We start from the raw sequence: 12991 nt of genomic DNA on the forward strand, positions 1-12991 counted from the left end.
ATATCACCAAGGCCTCCAAATCCCCCACCAATTCCTCCACCTGCTGACAGTGAGCCATCTGGTTTAGGTGCTGAGACATCAACATCAACTTTTCCATCTCCAATTCCACCAAGGCCTCCAAATCCCCCACCAAGGCCTCCCAATACCCCACCAATTCCTCCACCTGCTGACAGGGAGCCATCTGGTTTAGGTGCTGAGACATCAACATCAACTTTTCCATCTCCAATTCCACCAAGGCCTCCAAATCCCCCACCAAGGCCTCCAAATCCCCCACCAATTCCTCCACCTGCTGACAGTGAGCCATCTGGTTTAGGTGCTGAGACATCAACATCAACTTTTCCATCTCCAATTCCACCAAGGCCTCCAAATGCCCCACCAATTCCTCCACCTATTGACAGTGAGCTATCTGGTTTAGGTGCTGAGACATCAACATCAACTTTTCCATCTCCAATTCCACCAAAGCCTCCAAATCCTCCACCAATTCCTCCACCTGCTGACAGTGAGCCATCTGGTTTAGGAGCTGAGACATCAACATCAACTTTTCCATCTCCAATTCCACCAAGACCTCCAAATCCCCCACCAATTCCTCCACCTATTGACAGTGAGCCATCTGGTTTAGGAGCTGAGACATCAACATCAACTTTTCCATCTCCAATTCCACCAAGGCCTCCAAATCCCCCACCAATTCCACCACCTGCTGACAGTGAGCCATCTGGTTTAGGTGCTGAGACATCAACATCAACTTTTCCATCTCCAATTCCACCAAGGCCTCCAAATCCCCCACCAAGGCCTCCACCTATTGACAGTGAGCCATCTGGTTTAGGTGCTGAGACATCAACATCAACTTTTCCATCTCCAATTCCACCAAGGCCTCCAAATCCCCCACCAATTCCTCCACCTGCTGACAGTGAGCCATCTGGTTTAGGAGCTGAGACATCAACATCAACTTTTCCATCTCCAATTCCACCAAGGCCTCCAAATCCCCCACCAATTCCTCCACCTGCTGACAATGAGCCATCTGGTTTAGGTGCTGAGACATCAACATCAACTTTTCCATCTCCAATTCCACCAAGACCTCCAAATCCCCCACCAATTCCTCCACCTATTGACAGTGAGCCATCTGGTTTAGGAGCTGAGACATCAACATCAACTTTTCCATCTCCAATTCCACCAAGGCCTCCAAATCCCCCACCAATTCCACCACCTGCTGACAGTGAGCCATCTGGTTTAGGTGCTGAGACATCAACATCAACTTTTCCATCTCCAATTCCACCAAGGCCTCCAAATCCCCCACCAAGGCCTCCACCTATTGACAGTGAGCCATCTGGTTTAGGTGCTGAGACATCAACATCAACTTTTCCATCTCCAATTCCACCAAGGCCTCCAAATCCCCCACCAAGGCCTCCACCTGCTGACAGTGAGCCATCTGGTTTAGGTGCTGAGACATCAACATCAACTTTTCCATCTCCAATTCCACCAAGGCCTCCAAATGCCCCACCAATTCCTCCACCTGCTGACAGTGAGCCATCTGGTTTAGGTGCTGAGACATCAACATCAACTTTTCCATCTCCAATTCCACCCAGGCCTCCAAATCCCCCACCAATTCCACCACCTATCGAGAGTGAGCCATCTGGTTTAGGTGCTGAGACATCAACATCAACTTTTCCATCTCCAATTCCACCAAGACCTCCAAATCCCCCACCAATTCCTCCACCTGCAGACAGTGAGCCATCTGGTTTAGGAGCTGAGACATCAACATCAACGTTTCCATCTCCAATTCCACCAAGGCCTCCAAAACCCCCACCAATTCCTCCACCTATTGACAGTGAGCCATCTGGTTTAGGTGCTGAGACATCAACATCAACTTTTCCATCTCCAATTCCACCCAGGCCTCCAAATCCCCCACCAATTCCTCCACCTATTGACAGTGAGCCATCTGGTTTAGGTGCTGAGACATCAACATCAACGTTTCCATCTCCAATTCCACCAAGGCCTCCAAATCCCCCACCAATTCCTCCACCTGCTGACAGTGAGCCATCTGGTTTTGGTGCTGAGACATCAACATCAACTTTTCCATCTCCAATTCCACCAAGGCCTCCGAATCCCCCACCAAATCCACCTGCTGACAGTGAGCCATCTGGTTTAGGTGCTGAGACATCAACATCAACTTTTCCATCTCCAATTCTATCTAGGGCTCCAACACCAGCACCAATTCCTCCTCCACCTACTGACAGCGAACCATCTGATTTAGGTGCCGACACATCAACATCACCACTGATGTCAATTCCTCCCTCTGCAGATCCAGGTCTTTTAGCCTTGCCTGAAAATCCAAAACTGGGCAATTTGACTTTGAACCCCCCTTTCCCTTCATGGTCTGATTCTGAAGAACTGGAACTGCTGCTTGATTTCCCATCCTTTTTACCTCGAAATCCAAAACCAAAGCCTCCCTTTTTTTTTCCTTTTGGCTTTTTAGGTTTTCCCTTTTTGCCAAGATTCAAACCAACATCTGGAACTTCTCCCATTTCACCACTTCCAGCACTTAGGTCTATTCCTCCACCTACAGAAAGGGAAGCATCTGGTTGTGGTGCTGTAACATCTGCATCAATTTTTCCATCTCCATTAATATCTCCACCAATGCCTCCACCGCCAGAGAATGACCCATCAAGTTTGGGAGCTGCAACATCCAGGTCAACTGTGAAGTCTCCAACTCCTGCAAGGTGACCACCACTAATATCTCCACTTGGTTTTGCAGCCTTTGCTTCAATGTCAACTTTGGGAGTAACAATATCACTACCTGCACTCACATCCATTTCTTCCTTTTTACCGCCTAAACCTAATCCAAATTTGCCCTTCTTTTTCTTTGGGCTGCCTTTACCCTTGACGTTTATACTTCCAGATGCCTTTGGGGGTGATACATCAATGTTTACATCAACATCTCCCGAAGCTTTATGCTTTGACTTGCCAAAGTGTATAGATGGCAGGCCAAAGCTGCCCCTTTTCCCAGAACCTCTCTTTTTATCTCCTCTGTGCAGTTTAGCGTCAGCTGTGGCATCAAAGTCTGTCTGGACTTTTGGTCCACTTGGTTGATCTACCGAAATGCCAGCTTCTGGTTTTGCTAGCTCAAAATCCCCATTGAGAGACAAGTCAGCACTACCACCCGTCGGCTTGAATTTTCCTTCTGCACCAACATCGATGTCCCCGCTGTGACTAAGGTCATAGTCTCCTTTGCCTCCTTTCATCTTTGGTAATCCAAACGATGGCATGTGAAACCCCCTTTTCTTTTTTCCGGATCCTTTACCCTTTCCGTCAAATCCAATTGCACCATCAATTTCAGTATCAACAGATGCATCAGGGCTATCGACAAACATTTTACCACTCGGCAGATCAACTGAAACATTACCTTCAGGTTTCGAAGCCTTAACATCAACATCTAAAGCCTTTGTCACTCCTCCAAGATCTGGTCCTTCAATACCAATTGAGCCCTTCGGTAGCTTCATATCCACATCTGCATCTCCTTTGGGGAGATCAATGCCACCAGAGACTCCAATACCTATGTCAGCACCAACCTTCACATCAGCATCTGGGCCGTCAATGTCACCTGATATATCTGGTCCTTTCAGTTTTGCACCAACACCTCCTTTCACTTTTGGGCCTTTGATACCACCTTTCAGGCCAAAGCCTGCCTTGCCATCATCTGATTCAGAATCGCTTGAGCTGCTGGTTCCATCTCCCTTTCCTTTAAAGCCAAAGCCAAATGAGGGCAAGTGAAATCCTCCACCTGCTTTCTTTTTTGGACTTTTTTTCTTGCCCCCAACAGACAAATTGACATCCACGTCAGGGGCATCAACACTTCCTCCAAAAGATGCATCTGGACCTTTACCTGACAGGTCCATGTCTGGTTTAGATGCTTTACCATCAACCTCGACACCAACACCACCTCCAATCTTTGGCCCTTCAACAGAAATTGAGCCATCTCCTTCAGGCAGCTCCACCTTTCCTCCTGCTCCCCCACTGACATCCACATCTATGTCAGGACCAGACACTTTTGGACCTTCCATGTCCCCTTCAATTTGAAGTCCTCCATCCAAGTCAACATCACCATGCCCCTTGCCTTTACCCTTTGGAAAGTGTATGGAGGGCATATTAAGTGAGGGCATGTGGAATTTCCCCTTTTTCTTGCCAGATCCCCTATGTTTGCCTCCCAGATCAATGTCTGCATCAATATCTGCATCTATTCCAATGTCTGCATCGCCTGAAAGCTTTCCACTTGGAAGATCAACAGAAACATCAGCGTCAGGTTTTGAGGCTTTAACATCAACATCCAAGGATTTGCCAACCCCACCAAGGTCTGGTCCTTCAAAACCAATTGAGCCCTTTGGTAGATTTACATCCACATCTGCACCTCCTTTGGGGAGGTCAGTGCCACCAGAAACTCCAACACCAATGCCAGCACCACCCTTCACATCAGCATCTGGGCCGTCTATGTCACCTGATATTTCTGGTCCTTTCAATTTTCCACCAACACCTCCTTTCACTTTTGGGCCTTTGATACCACCTTTCAGGCCAAAGCCTGCCTTGCCATCATCTGATTCAGAATCACTTGAGCTGCTGGTGTCATCTCCCTTTCCTTTAAAGCCAAAGCCAAATGACGGCATATGAAATCCCCCACCTGTTTTCTTTTTTTGTTTTTTCTTCTTGCCACCGCCTGACAAATTGACATCTATATCAGGGCCATCAACACTTCCTCCAATAGATGCATGTGGACCTTTACCTGTCATGTCAATGTCTGGTTTAGATGCTGTACCATCAACATCAACACCTACACCACCTCCAATCATTGGTCCTTCAACAGAAAATGAACCATCGCCTTCAGGCAGCTCCACTTTTCCTCTACCATCCCCACTAACATCCACATCTATGTCAGGACCAGACACTTTTGGACCTTTCATGTCCCCTTCAATATGAAGTCCTCCATCCAAGTCAACATCACCATGCCCCTTGCCTTTACCCTTTGGTAAGTGTAATGAAGGCATGTTAATTGAGGGCATGTGGAATTTCCCCTTTTTCTTGCCAGATCCCCTATGTTTGCCTCCAAGATCAGTGTTTGCATCAATATCTGCATCTATTCCAATGTCTGCATCGCCTGAAAGCTTTCCACTTGGAAGATCAATAGAAACATCAGCATCAGGTTTTGAGGCTTTAACATCAACATCCAAGGATTTGCTAACCCCACCAAGATCTGGTCCTTCAATACCAATTGAGCCCTTCGGTAGCTTCATATCCACATCTGCACCTCCTTTGGGGAGATCAATGCCACCAGAAACTCCAATACCAATGCCAGCACCACCCTTCACATCAGCATCTGGGCCTTCTATGTCACCTGACATTTCTGGTCCTTTCAATTTTCCACCAACACCTCCTTTCACTTTTGGGCCTTTGATACCACCTTTCATGCCAAAGCCTGCCTTGCCATCATCTGATTCAGAATCACTTGAGCTGCTGGTGTCATCTCCCTTTCCTTTAAAGCCAAAGCCAAATGACGGCATGTGAAATCCCCCACCTGTTTTCTTTTTTGTTTTTTTCTTCTTTCCCCCGCCTGACAAATTGACATCTATATCAGGGCCATCAACACTTCCTCCAACAGATGCATGTGGACCTTTACCTGTCATGTCAATGTCTGGTTTAGATGCTGTACCATCAACATCAACATCTACACCACCTCCAATCTTTGGTCCTTCAACAGAAATTGAGCCACCTCCTTCAGGCAGCTCCACTTTTCCTCCTGCTCCCCCACTGACATCCACATCCACGTCAGGACCAGATACCTTTGGACCTTTGATGTCCCCTTCAATTTGAAGTCCTCCATCCAAGTCAAGATCGCCATGCCCCTTGCCCTTGCCCTTTGGAAAGTGTATGGAGGGCATGTTAATTGAGGGCATGTGAAATTTCCCCCTTTTCTTGCCTGATCCCCTGTGTTGGCCTCCCAGACCAATGTCAGCATTAATATCTGCATCTACACCAATGTCGGCATCGCCTGAAAGCTTTCCACTTGGAAGATCAACAGAAACATCAGCATCAGGTTTTGAGGCTTTGACATCAACATCCAAGGATTTGCTAACCCCACCAAGATTTGGTCCTTCAATACCGATTGAGCCCTTTGGTAGCTTCATATCCAGATCTGCATCTCCTTTGGGGAGATCAATGCCACCAGAGACTCCAATACCTATGTCAGCACCACCCTTCACATCAGCATCTGGGCCTTCTATATCACCTGACATTTCTGGTCCTTTCAATTTTCCACCAACACCTCCTTTCACTTTCGGGCCTTTGATACCACCTTTCAAGCCAAAGCCTGCCTTGCCATCATCTGATTCAGAATCACTTGAGCTGCTGGTTCCATCTCCCTTTCCTTTAAAGCCAAAGCCAAATGACGGCATGTGAAATCCTCCACCTGCTTTCTTTTTTGGTTTTTTCTTCTTGCCCCCATCAACACTTCCTCCAATCGATGCACTTGGACCTTTACCTGACAAATCAATGTCTGGTTTAAATGCTTTACCATCAGCATCAACTTCTACACCACCTCCAATCTTTGGGCCTTCAACAGAAATTGAGCCATCGCCTTCAGGAAGCTCCACTTTTCCTCTACCACCCCCACTAACATCCACATCTATGTCAGGACCAGACACTTTTGGACCTTTCATGTCCCCTTCAATTTGAAGTCCTCCATCCAAGTCAACATCACCATGCCCTTTGCCTTTACCCTTTGGAAAGTGTAAGGAAGGCATGTTAATTGAGGGCATATGGAATTTCCCCTTTTTCTTGCCAGATCCCCTATGTTTGCCTCCCAGATCAATGTCTGCATCAATATCTGCATCTATTCCAATGTCTGCATCGCCTGAAAGCTTTCCACTTGGAAGATCAATAGAAACATCAGCATCAGGTTTTGAGGCTTTAACATCAACATCCAAGGATTTGCTAACCCCACCAAGATCTGGTACTTCATAATCAACAGAGCCCTTTGGTAGATTTGCATCCACATCTGCACCTCCTTTGGTGAGATCAATGCCACCAGAAACTCCAATACCAATGCCAGCACCACCCTTCACATCAACATCTGGGCCGTCTATGTCACCTGATATTTCTGGTCCTTTCAGTTTACCGCCAACACCTCCTTTCACTTTTGGGCCTTTGATACCACCTTTCATGCCAAAGCCTCTCTTGCCATCATCAGATTCTGAATCACTAGAGCTGCTGGTTCCATCTCCCTTTCCTTTAAAGCCGAAGCCAAATGATGGCATGTGAAATCCTCCACCTCCTTTCTTTTTTGTTTTTTTCTTCTTGCCCCCACTTGACAAATTGACATCTATATCAGGGCCATCAACACTTCCTCCAATAGACGCACCTGGAACTTCACCCGACAGGCCAATGTCTGGTTTAGATGCTTTAACATCATCAACACCTACACCACCTCCAATCTTTGGCCCTTCAACAGAAATTGAGCCATCTCCTTCGGGCAGCTCCACTTTTCCTCCTGCTCCCCCACTGACATCCACATCCATGTCAGGACCAGACACCTTTGGACCTTTGATGTCCCCTTCAATCTGAAGGCCTCCATCCAAGTCAACATCGCCATGCCCCTTGCCCTTACCCTTTGGAAAGTGTATGGAGGGCATGTTAATGGAGGGCATGTGGAATTTCCCCTTTTTCTTGCCAGATCCCCTATGTTTGCCTCCCAGATCAATGTCTGCATCAATATTTGCATCTATTCCAATGTCTGCATCGCCTGAAAGCTTTCCACTTGGAAGATTTACAGAAACATCAGCATCAGGTTTTGAGGCTTTAACATCAACATCCAAGGATTTGCTAACCCCACCAAGGTCTGGTCCTTCAAAACCAAGTGAGCCCTTTGGTAGATTTACATCCACATCTGCACCTCCTTTGGGGAGGTCAGTGCCACCAGAAACTCCAACACCAATGCCAGCACCACCCTTCACATCAGCATCTGGGCCGTCTATGTCACCTGATATTCCTGGTCCTTTCAATTTTCCACCAACATCTCCTTTCACTTTTGGGCCTTTGATACCACCTTTCAGGCCAAAGCCTGCCTTGCCATCATCTGATTCAGAATCACTTGAGCTGCTGGTGTCATCTCCCTTTCCTTTAAAGCCAAAGCCAAATGACGGCATGTGAAACCCCCCACCTGTTTTCTTTTTCGGTTTTTTCTTCTTGCCACCGCCTGACAAATTGACATCTATATCAGGGCCATCAACACTTCCTCCAATAGACGCACCTGGAACTTTACCTGACAGGCCAATGTCTGGTTTAGATGCTTTACCATCATCATCAACACCTACACCACCTCCAATCTTTGGTCCTTCAACAGAAATCGAGCCACCTCCTTCAGGCAGCTCCACTTTTCCTCCTGCTCCCCCACTGACATCCACATCCATGTCAGGACCAGACACCTTTGGACCTTTGATGTCCCCTTCAATCTGAAGTCCTCCATCCAAGTCTACATCACCATGCCCCTTGCCTTTACCCTTTGGTAAATGTATGGAGGGCATGTTAATTGAGGGCAAGTGGAATTTCCCCTTTTTCTTGCCAGATCCCCTATGTTTGCCTCCAAGATCAATGTCTGCATCAATATCTGCATCTACTCCAATGTCTGCATCACCTGAAAGCTTTCCACTTGGAAGATCAATAGAAACATCAGCATCAGGTTTTGAGGCTTTTACATCAACATCCAAGGATTTGCTAACCCCACCAAGATCTGGTCCTTCATAATCAACAGAGCCCTTTGGTAGATTTGCATCCACATCTGCACCTCCTTTGGGGAGATCAATGCCACCAGAAACTCCAATACCAATGCCAGCACCACCCTTCACATCAGCATCTGGGCCGTCTGTATCACCTGAAATTTCTGGTCCTTTCAGTTTACCGCCAACACCTCCTTTCACTTTTGGGCCTTTGATACCACCTTTCAGGCCAAAGCCTCTCTTGCCATCATCAGATTCTGAATCACTAGAGCTGCTCCCATCTCCTCTTCCTTTTAAGCCGAAGCCAAGTGAGGCATCTCCCTCAGGCAAATCTACTTTTCCCCCACCACTGCCTCCAAAATCCACATTTATGTCAGGACCAGACAGCTTTGGACCTTTCAAGTTTCCTCCAACGTCCAGGTCTCCACCAAAGCTAGCATCACCATGTCCTTTTTCAGCAACTCCACCTGAAATTGCAACATCTGCATCACCTTTTATATCAACCTCTGGAAGATCTCCTGACACTTTCCCATGCTTGTGCTTTGGAGGAGAAAATCCAAAATTGAATGATGGAAAATGAAATCCGCCCCCCGTTTTCTTTTTTGACCCTTTTCCTTTGCTATCAAGAGACAGATTAGCGTCTGCTCCAAGATCCCCTTTTACCTCAGGAGCATTCACATCAACATCTGGCAAATTTGCATCACCGCTCACACTAATGTCTCCACCTGCTCCAACCTTCGCATCCAAGTCTTGACCGTCAATGTCAACTTCAGCTTTACCCTTGCCCTTCCACTTGGGTAAGCTTGGGAGGTTAAAACTTGGTAGATGGAATTTTTTACCTTTTCCAGATGCCTTTCCATTTAAGCTCAGGTCTGCCACTGGTGGATCAACACCAAGAGAACCAGACACGTCACCTCCTGCAGACAACTTGCCACTTGGAACATCAACATCAATACCTGCACTAGGCTTTGGGGTTTCAACCTCAACATCAACTGATTTTTGTACGCCTCCCAGGTCAGGTCCTTTCAAATCAATACTCCCACCTTTAAACCCAAATGCTCCTTCTGGTCCTTTGACATTTCCATCAACTACAAGTGTTCCATCAAGATCTGGATCATCAATTGACATTTTGCCCTTTTGAACATTTACATCTGCACCAACATCTGGGGGACTGATGCCACCCAACCCTGAAGCTCCTCCAAATGAGCCTCCAATTCCTGCTCTAATATCACCTTTAGGCAAACCCACATCCACTCCTGGTGCTCCAACTTTAATATCAACATCTGTGTCTGGTTTCTCCACATCAACACCTGCACTGGCATTGATATCCACATCTGGAACATCAGATTTTGGCACCTTTCCTCCAAAGTTAAAAGATGGCAAACCAAACTGGAAACCCTTCTTTTTGCCTGATCCTTTTCCCTCATACTCTGGTGAATCAACATCAAGCGACCCAGACATGCCAACTGATCCCTTGGGCAATTTTACTCTGGCCTCAGAATCACCTCCAATACCAGGGGCATCAACATCAACTGAACCCAATTTGCTTCCAGAGGGTCCTTTAACATCACTTTGTACATTTGGGCCTTTGGCCTTGACATCAATGTCTGCATCTCCAACAACGTCAAAGTCAGAGTTAACACTCAATCTTCCCTCTGGTCCTTTCACAGAAACATTGCCTTTTGCTTTGGCATCACCCGACCCAAATGACGGAAATCTGAACTTTGGAAGTCTGAAGTGGAAACCTCCCTTGTCCTTTTTGCTGCTGAGATCAAGTTTTGCATCTGGCACATCTGCACTAACATCAATACTACCCGATGGAGCAGGAACATCAATGTCAGGGCTGGAAATCCCACCCTTTGGACCACTACCACTGACACCAATACCACCGCCAAAACTTGGCGCTTTCACGTCACCTCCAATGCCCACAGAGGCATCTGGTACATTCAATCCTCTAATGTTTGTGTCATCACCGATGTTAAGATCAGGTCCAGATATACCTCCATTGACACCAAGTCCACTTTCACCACCAACACCACCACCAAAGCTGGGGGCGTTCACATCATCAACATTAAGTGAAGCATCTGGTATTTTCCCTTTTCCTCCAATGTTTCCTATACCGCCAAAGCTTGGGGGTGAAACATCAACATCAGGTCCAGATATACCTCCTTTGGCACCAAATCCAATGTCACCACCAACACCACCACCAAATCTGGGGGCTTTCACATCACCAACATCCAGTGAAGCATCTGGTACTTCCCCTTTTCCTCCTATGTCTCCTTTGCCGCCAATGGTTGGGGGTGATACATCAACATCAGGCCCAGATATACCTCCTTTGGCAGCAAATCCAATGTCACCACCAACACCACCACCAAAGCTGGGGGCATTCACATCACCAACATCCAGTGAAGCATCTGGTACATTCACTTTTCCTCCAATGTTTCCTTTGCCGCCAATGGTTGGGGGTGATACATCAACATCAGGTCCAGATATACCTCCTTTGACACCAAGTCCAATGTGACCACCAACACCACCACCAAAGCTGGGGGCTTTCACATCATCAACATCCAGTGAGGCATCTGGAACATTCACTTTACCGCCAAAGTTTGGAGCAGATACATCAACATCAGGTCCAGAAATACCTCTTTCAATGGCCACATCACTGTCACCACTGAAACCACCACCAATGCCAGGAACTTTAACATCTCCACCAATACCCACTGAAGCATCCGGTACATTCCCTCTTTCTCCAATGTGTGCATCACCACCAATTTGTGGACCGGATAGATCGACATCAGGTAATGAAGTATCTCCTTTCATGCCGAGTCCCCCACTTCTGCCAAAACCACTTCCGATGCTTCCACCAATGCTGGGAGCTTTAATATCTCCCCTTACACCAGGTGATGCATATGGAACATTCACTCCTCCATCAATATCTGCATTGACACCATTTTTTGGACTGGAAACATCTGGTCCTGCAAGATCTCCTTTGGTGCCAAGTTCACCATCCCCATACACACCGCCACCAAATTTAAAATCTGGCTTTTTTGTTTTAACATTAGTGTCAACATCAGCTTTCACCACAACATCTGGAGCTTCAACATCAAATCCAACAACTCCTCCCAGATCAGCATTTGCAACTTCTACTCCTGCATCAGTGCTGCCATTTATTTTTGGCTTTCCAAGCTTGGGCAACTTGAACCTTCCTCCCTTCTTTCCTTTAGATGGAGAACCTTTGCCACTTGCACCAATGTTGAAATTTGCGCCTCCCTCTGGAAACCCGCTGATATTTGCTGATGTGTCTAGGTTGGCATCCACATCACCTCTTACATCAGCTCCTGGAGATTCAACAGATAAATTTCCTTTAGGAAGATTTATCTCTTGTTTGAGTTTTTTGGTCTCATCATCAGAATCTGAATCAGATGAATCTCCAGTGAAGAACTTGGCTATCCCGGCGAAGAAACCACCTTTCTTTGGAGAATGTACTTTTGCTTCTGGCATATCAGCTTTGACATTTACATTAGCTGAAGGGAGTGAAGCATTTACATCAACATCAGCACCACCTGAAGAACCAGCCTGAGGTGTTTCTACTGCAGGTATGTCGATATCCATGTCTGCTCCTCCTCCTGCAGAAAGTGATGGTGTTTTCACTTTAACTCCTGCTTCTTGATTTTTCTTCCTCCTGTGTTTCTGTCCTTTGTGTCCATTGATGCCAGCTGCTACATCTATGCCTCCACCAGTCTCTGCTTCACCCTTGGGAAGTTCAACATCCAACTCCGCCTCAACAGGAGTTCTTTTTCTGAACTTAGGGAAAGATGATCGCTTTTTGTGTTTATTTCCATTCACGCTCAGTTTCACATCTGGTGCAGACACATCAAGACTTGCACCTGCAGAGGGCATATCCCCACTTACGCCAACACCTGCAGATGCTCCAGACGGAATGTTGGCCTGAAAAAAAATTCAAATAACTCCTGTCAATGAGACTATAGATGGGTATTAAGAATTTGAGGCTGCCTCACTTAATTTGCACAAAGATGCTGTATGGATGAACACAAACATCGTAAACATAGAATGGAAGTGAAATCTCCAAATATCTTTAAACAGTTCAGGTTTATTTTTGTCGAAAATTTCGAAATTCGAAAGGCAAATTTTCCCAACCAACTTCTGATATACAGCCAAATGCCACAAATACTGATTTGCAAGAGTAATTTCAACAGTATAATATTTCTTGGCGA

General features: G+C 46.5%; 1 protein-coding gene across 3 annotated transcripts in view; it reads right to left on the reverse strand.

Annotated features, from left to right (window-relative positions):
• LOC119743083 (neuroblast differentiation-associated protein AHNAK-like) overlaps window positions 1-12991 on the reverse strand; it is a 46710-nt gene that overhangs the window by 11709 nt on the left and 22010 nt on the right. For all 3 annotated transcript variants that reach the window (XM_038219432.1, XM_038219439.1, XM_038219446.1), the window contains exons 4-5: window positions 1994-12704; window positions 14-115 (exon numbers count right to left, since the gene is read on the reverse strand). In XM_038219432.1, coding sequence (XP_038075360.1) covers window positions 14-115; window positions 1994-12704 — 10813 coding nt within the window. The remainder of the gene's footprint in view (window positions 1-13; window positions 116-1993; window positions 12705-12991) is intronic.

This window comes from Patiria miniata, unplaced genomic scaffold (genome assembly GCF_015706575.1).
Source record: "Patiria miniata isolate m_02_andy unplaced genomic scaffold, ASM1570657v1 HiC_scaffold_11, whole genome shotgun sequence".
NCBI classification, from domain to species: Eukaryota; Metazoa; Echinodermata; class Asteroidea; order Valvatida; family Asterinidae; genus Patiria; species Patiria miniata.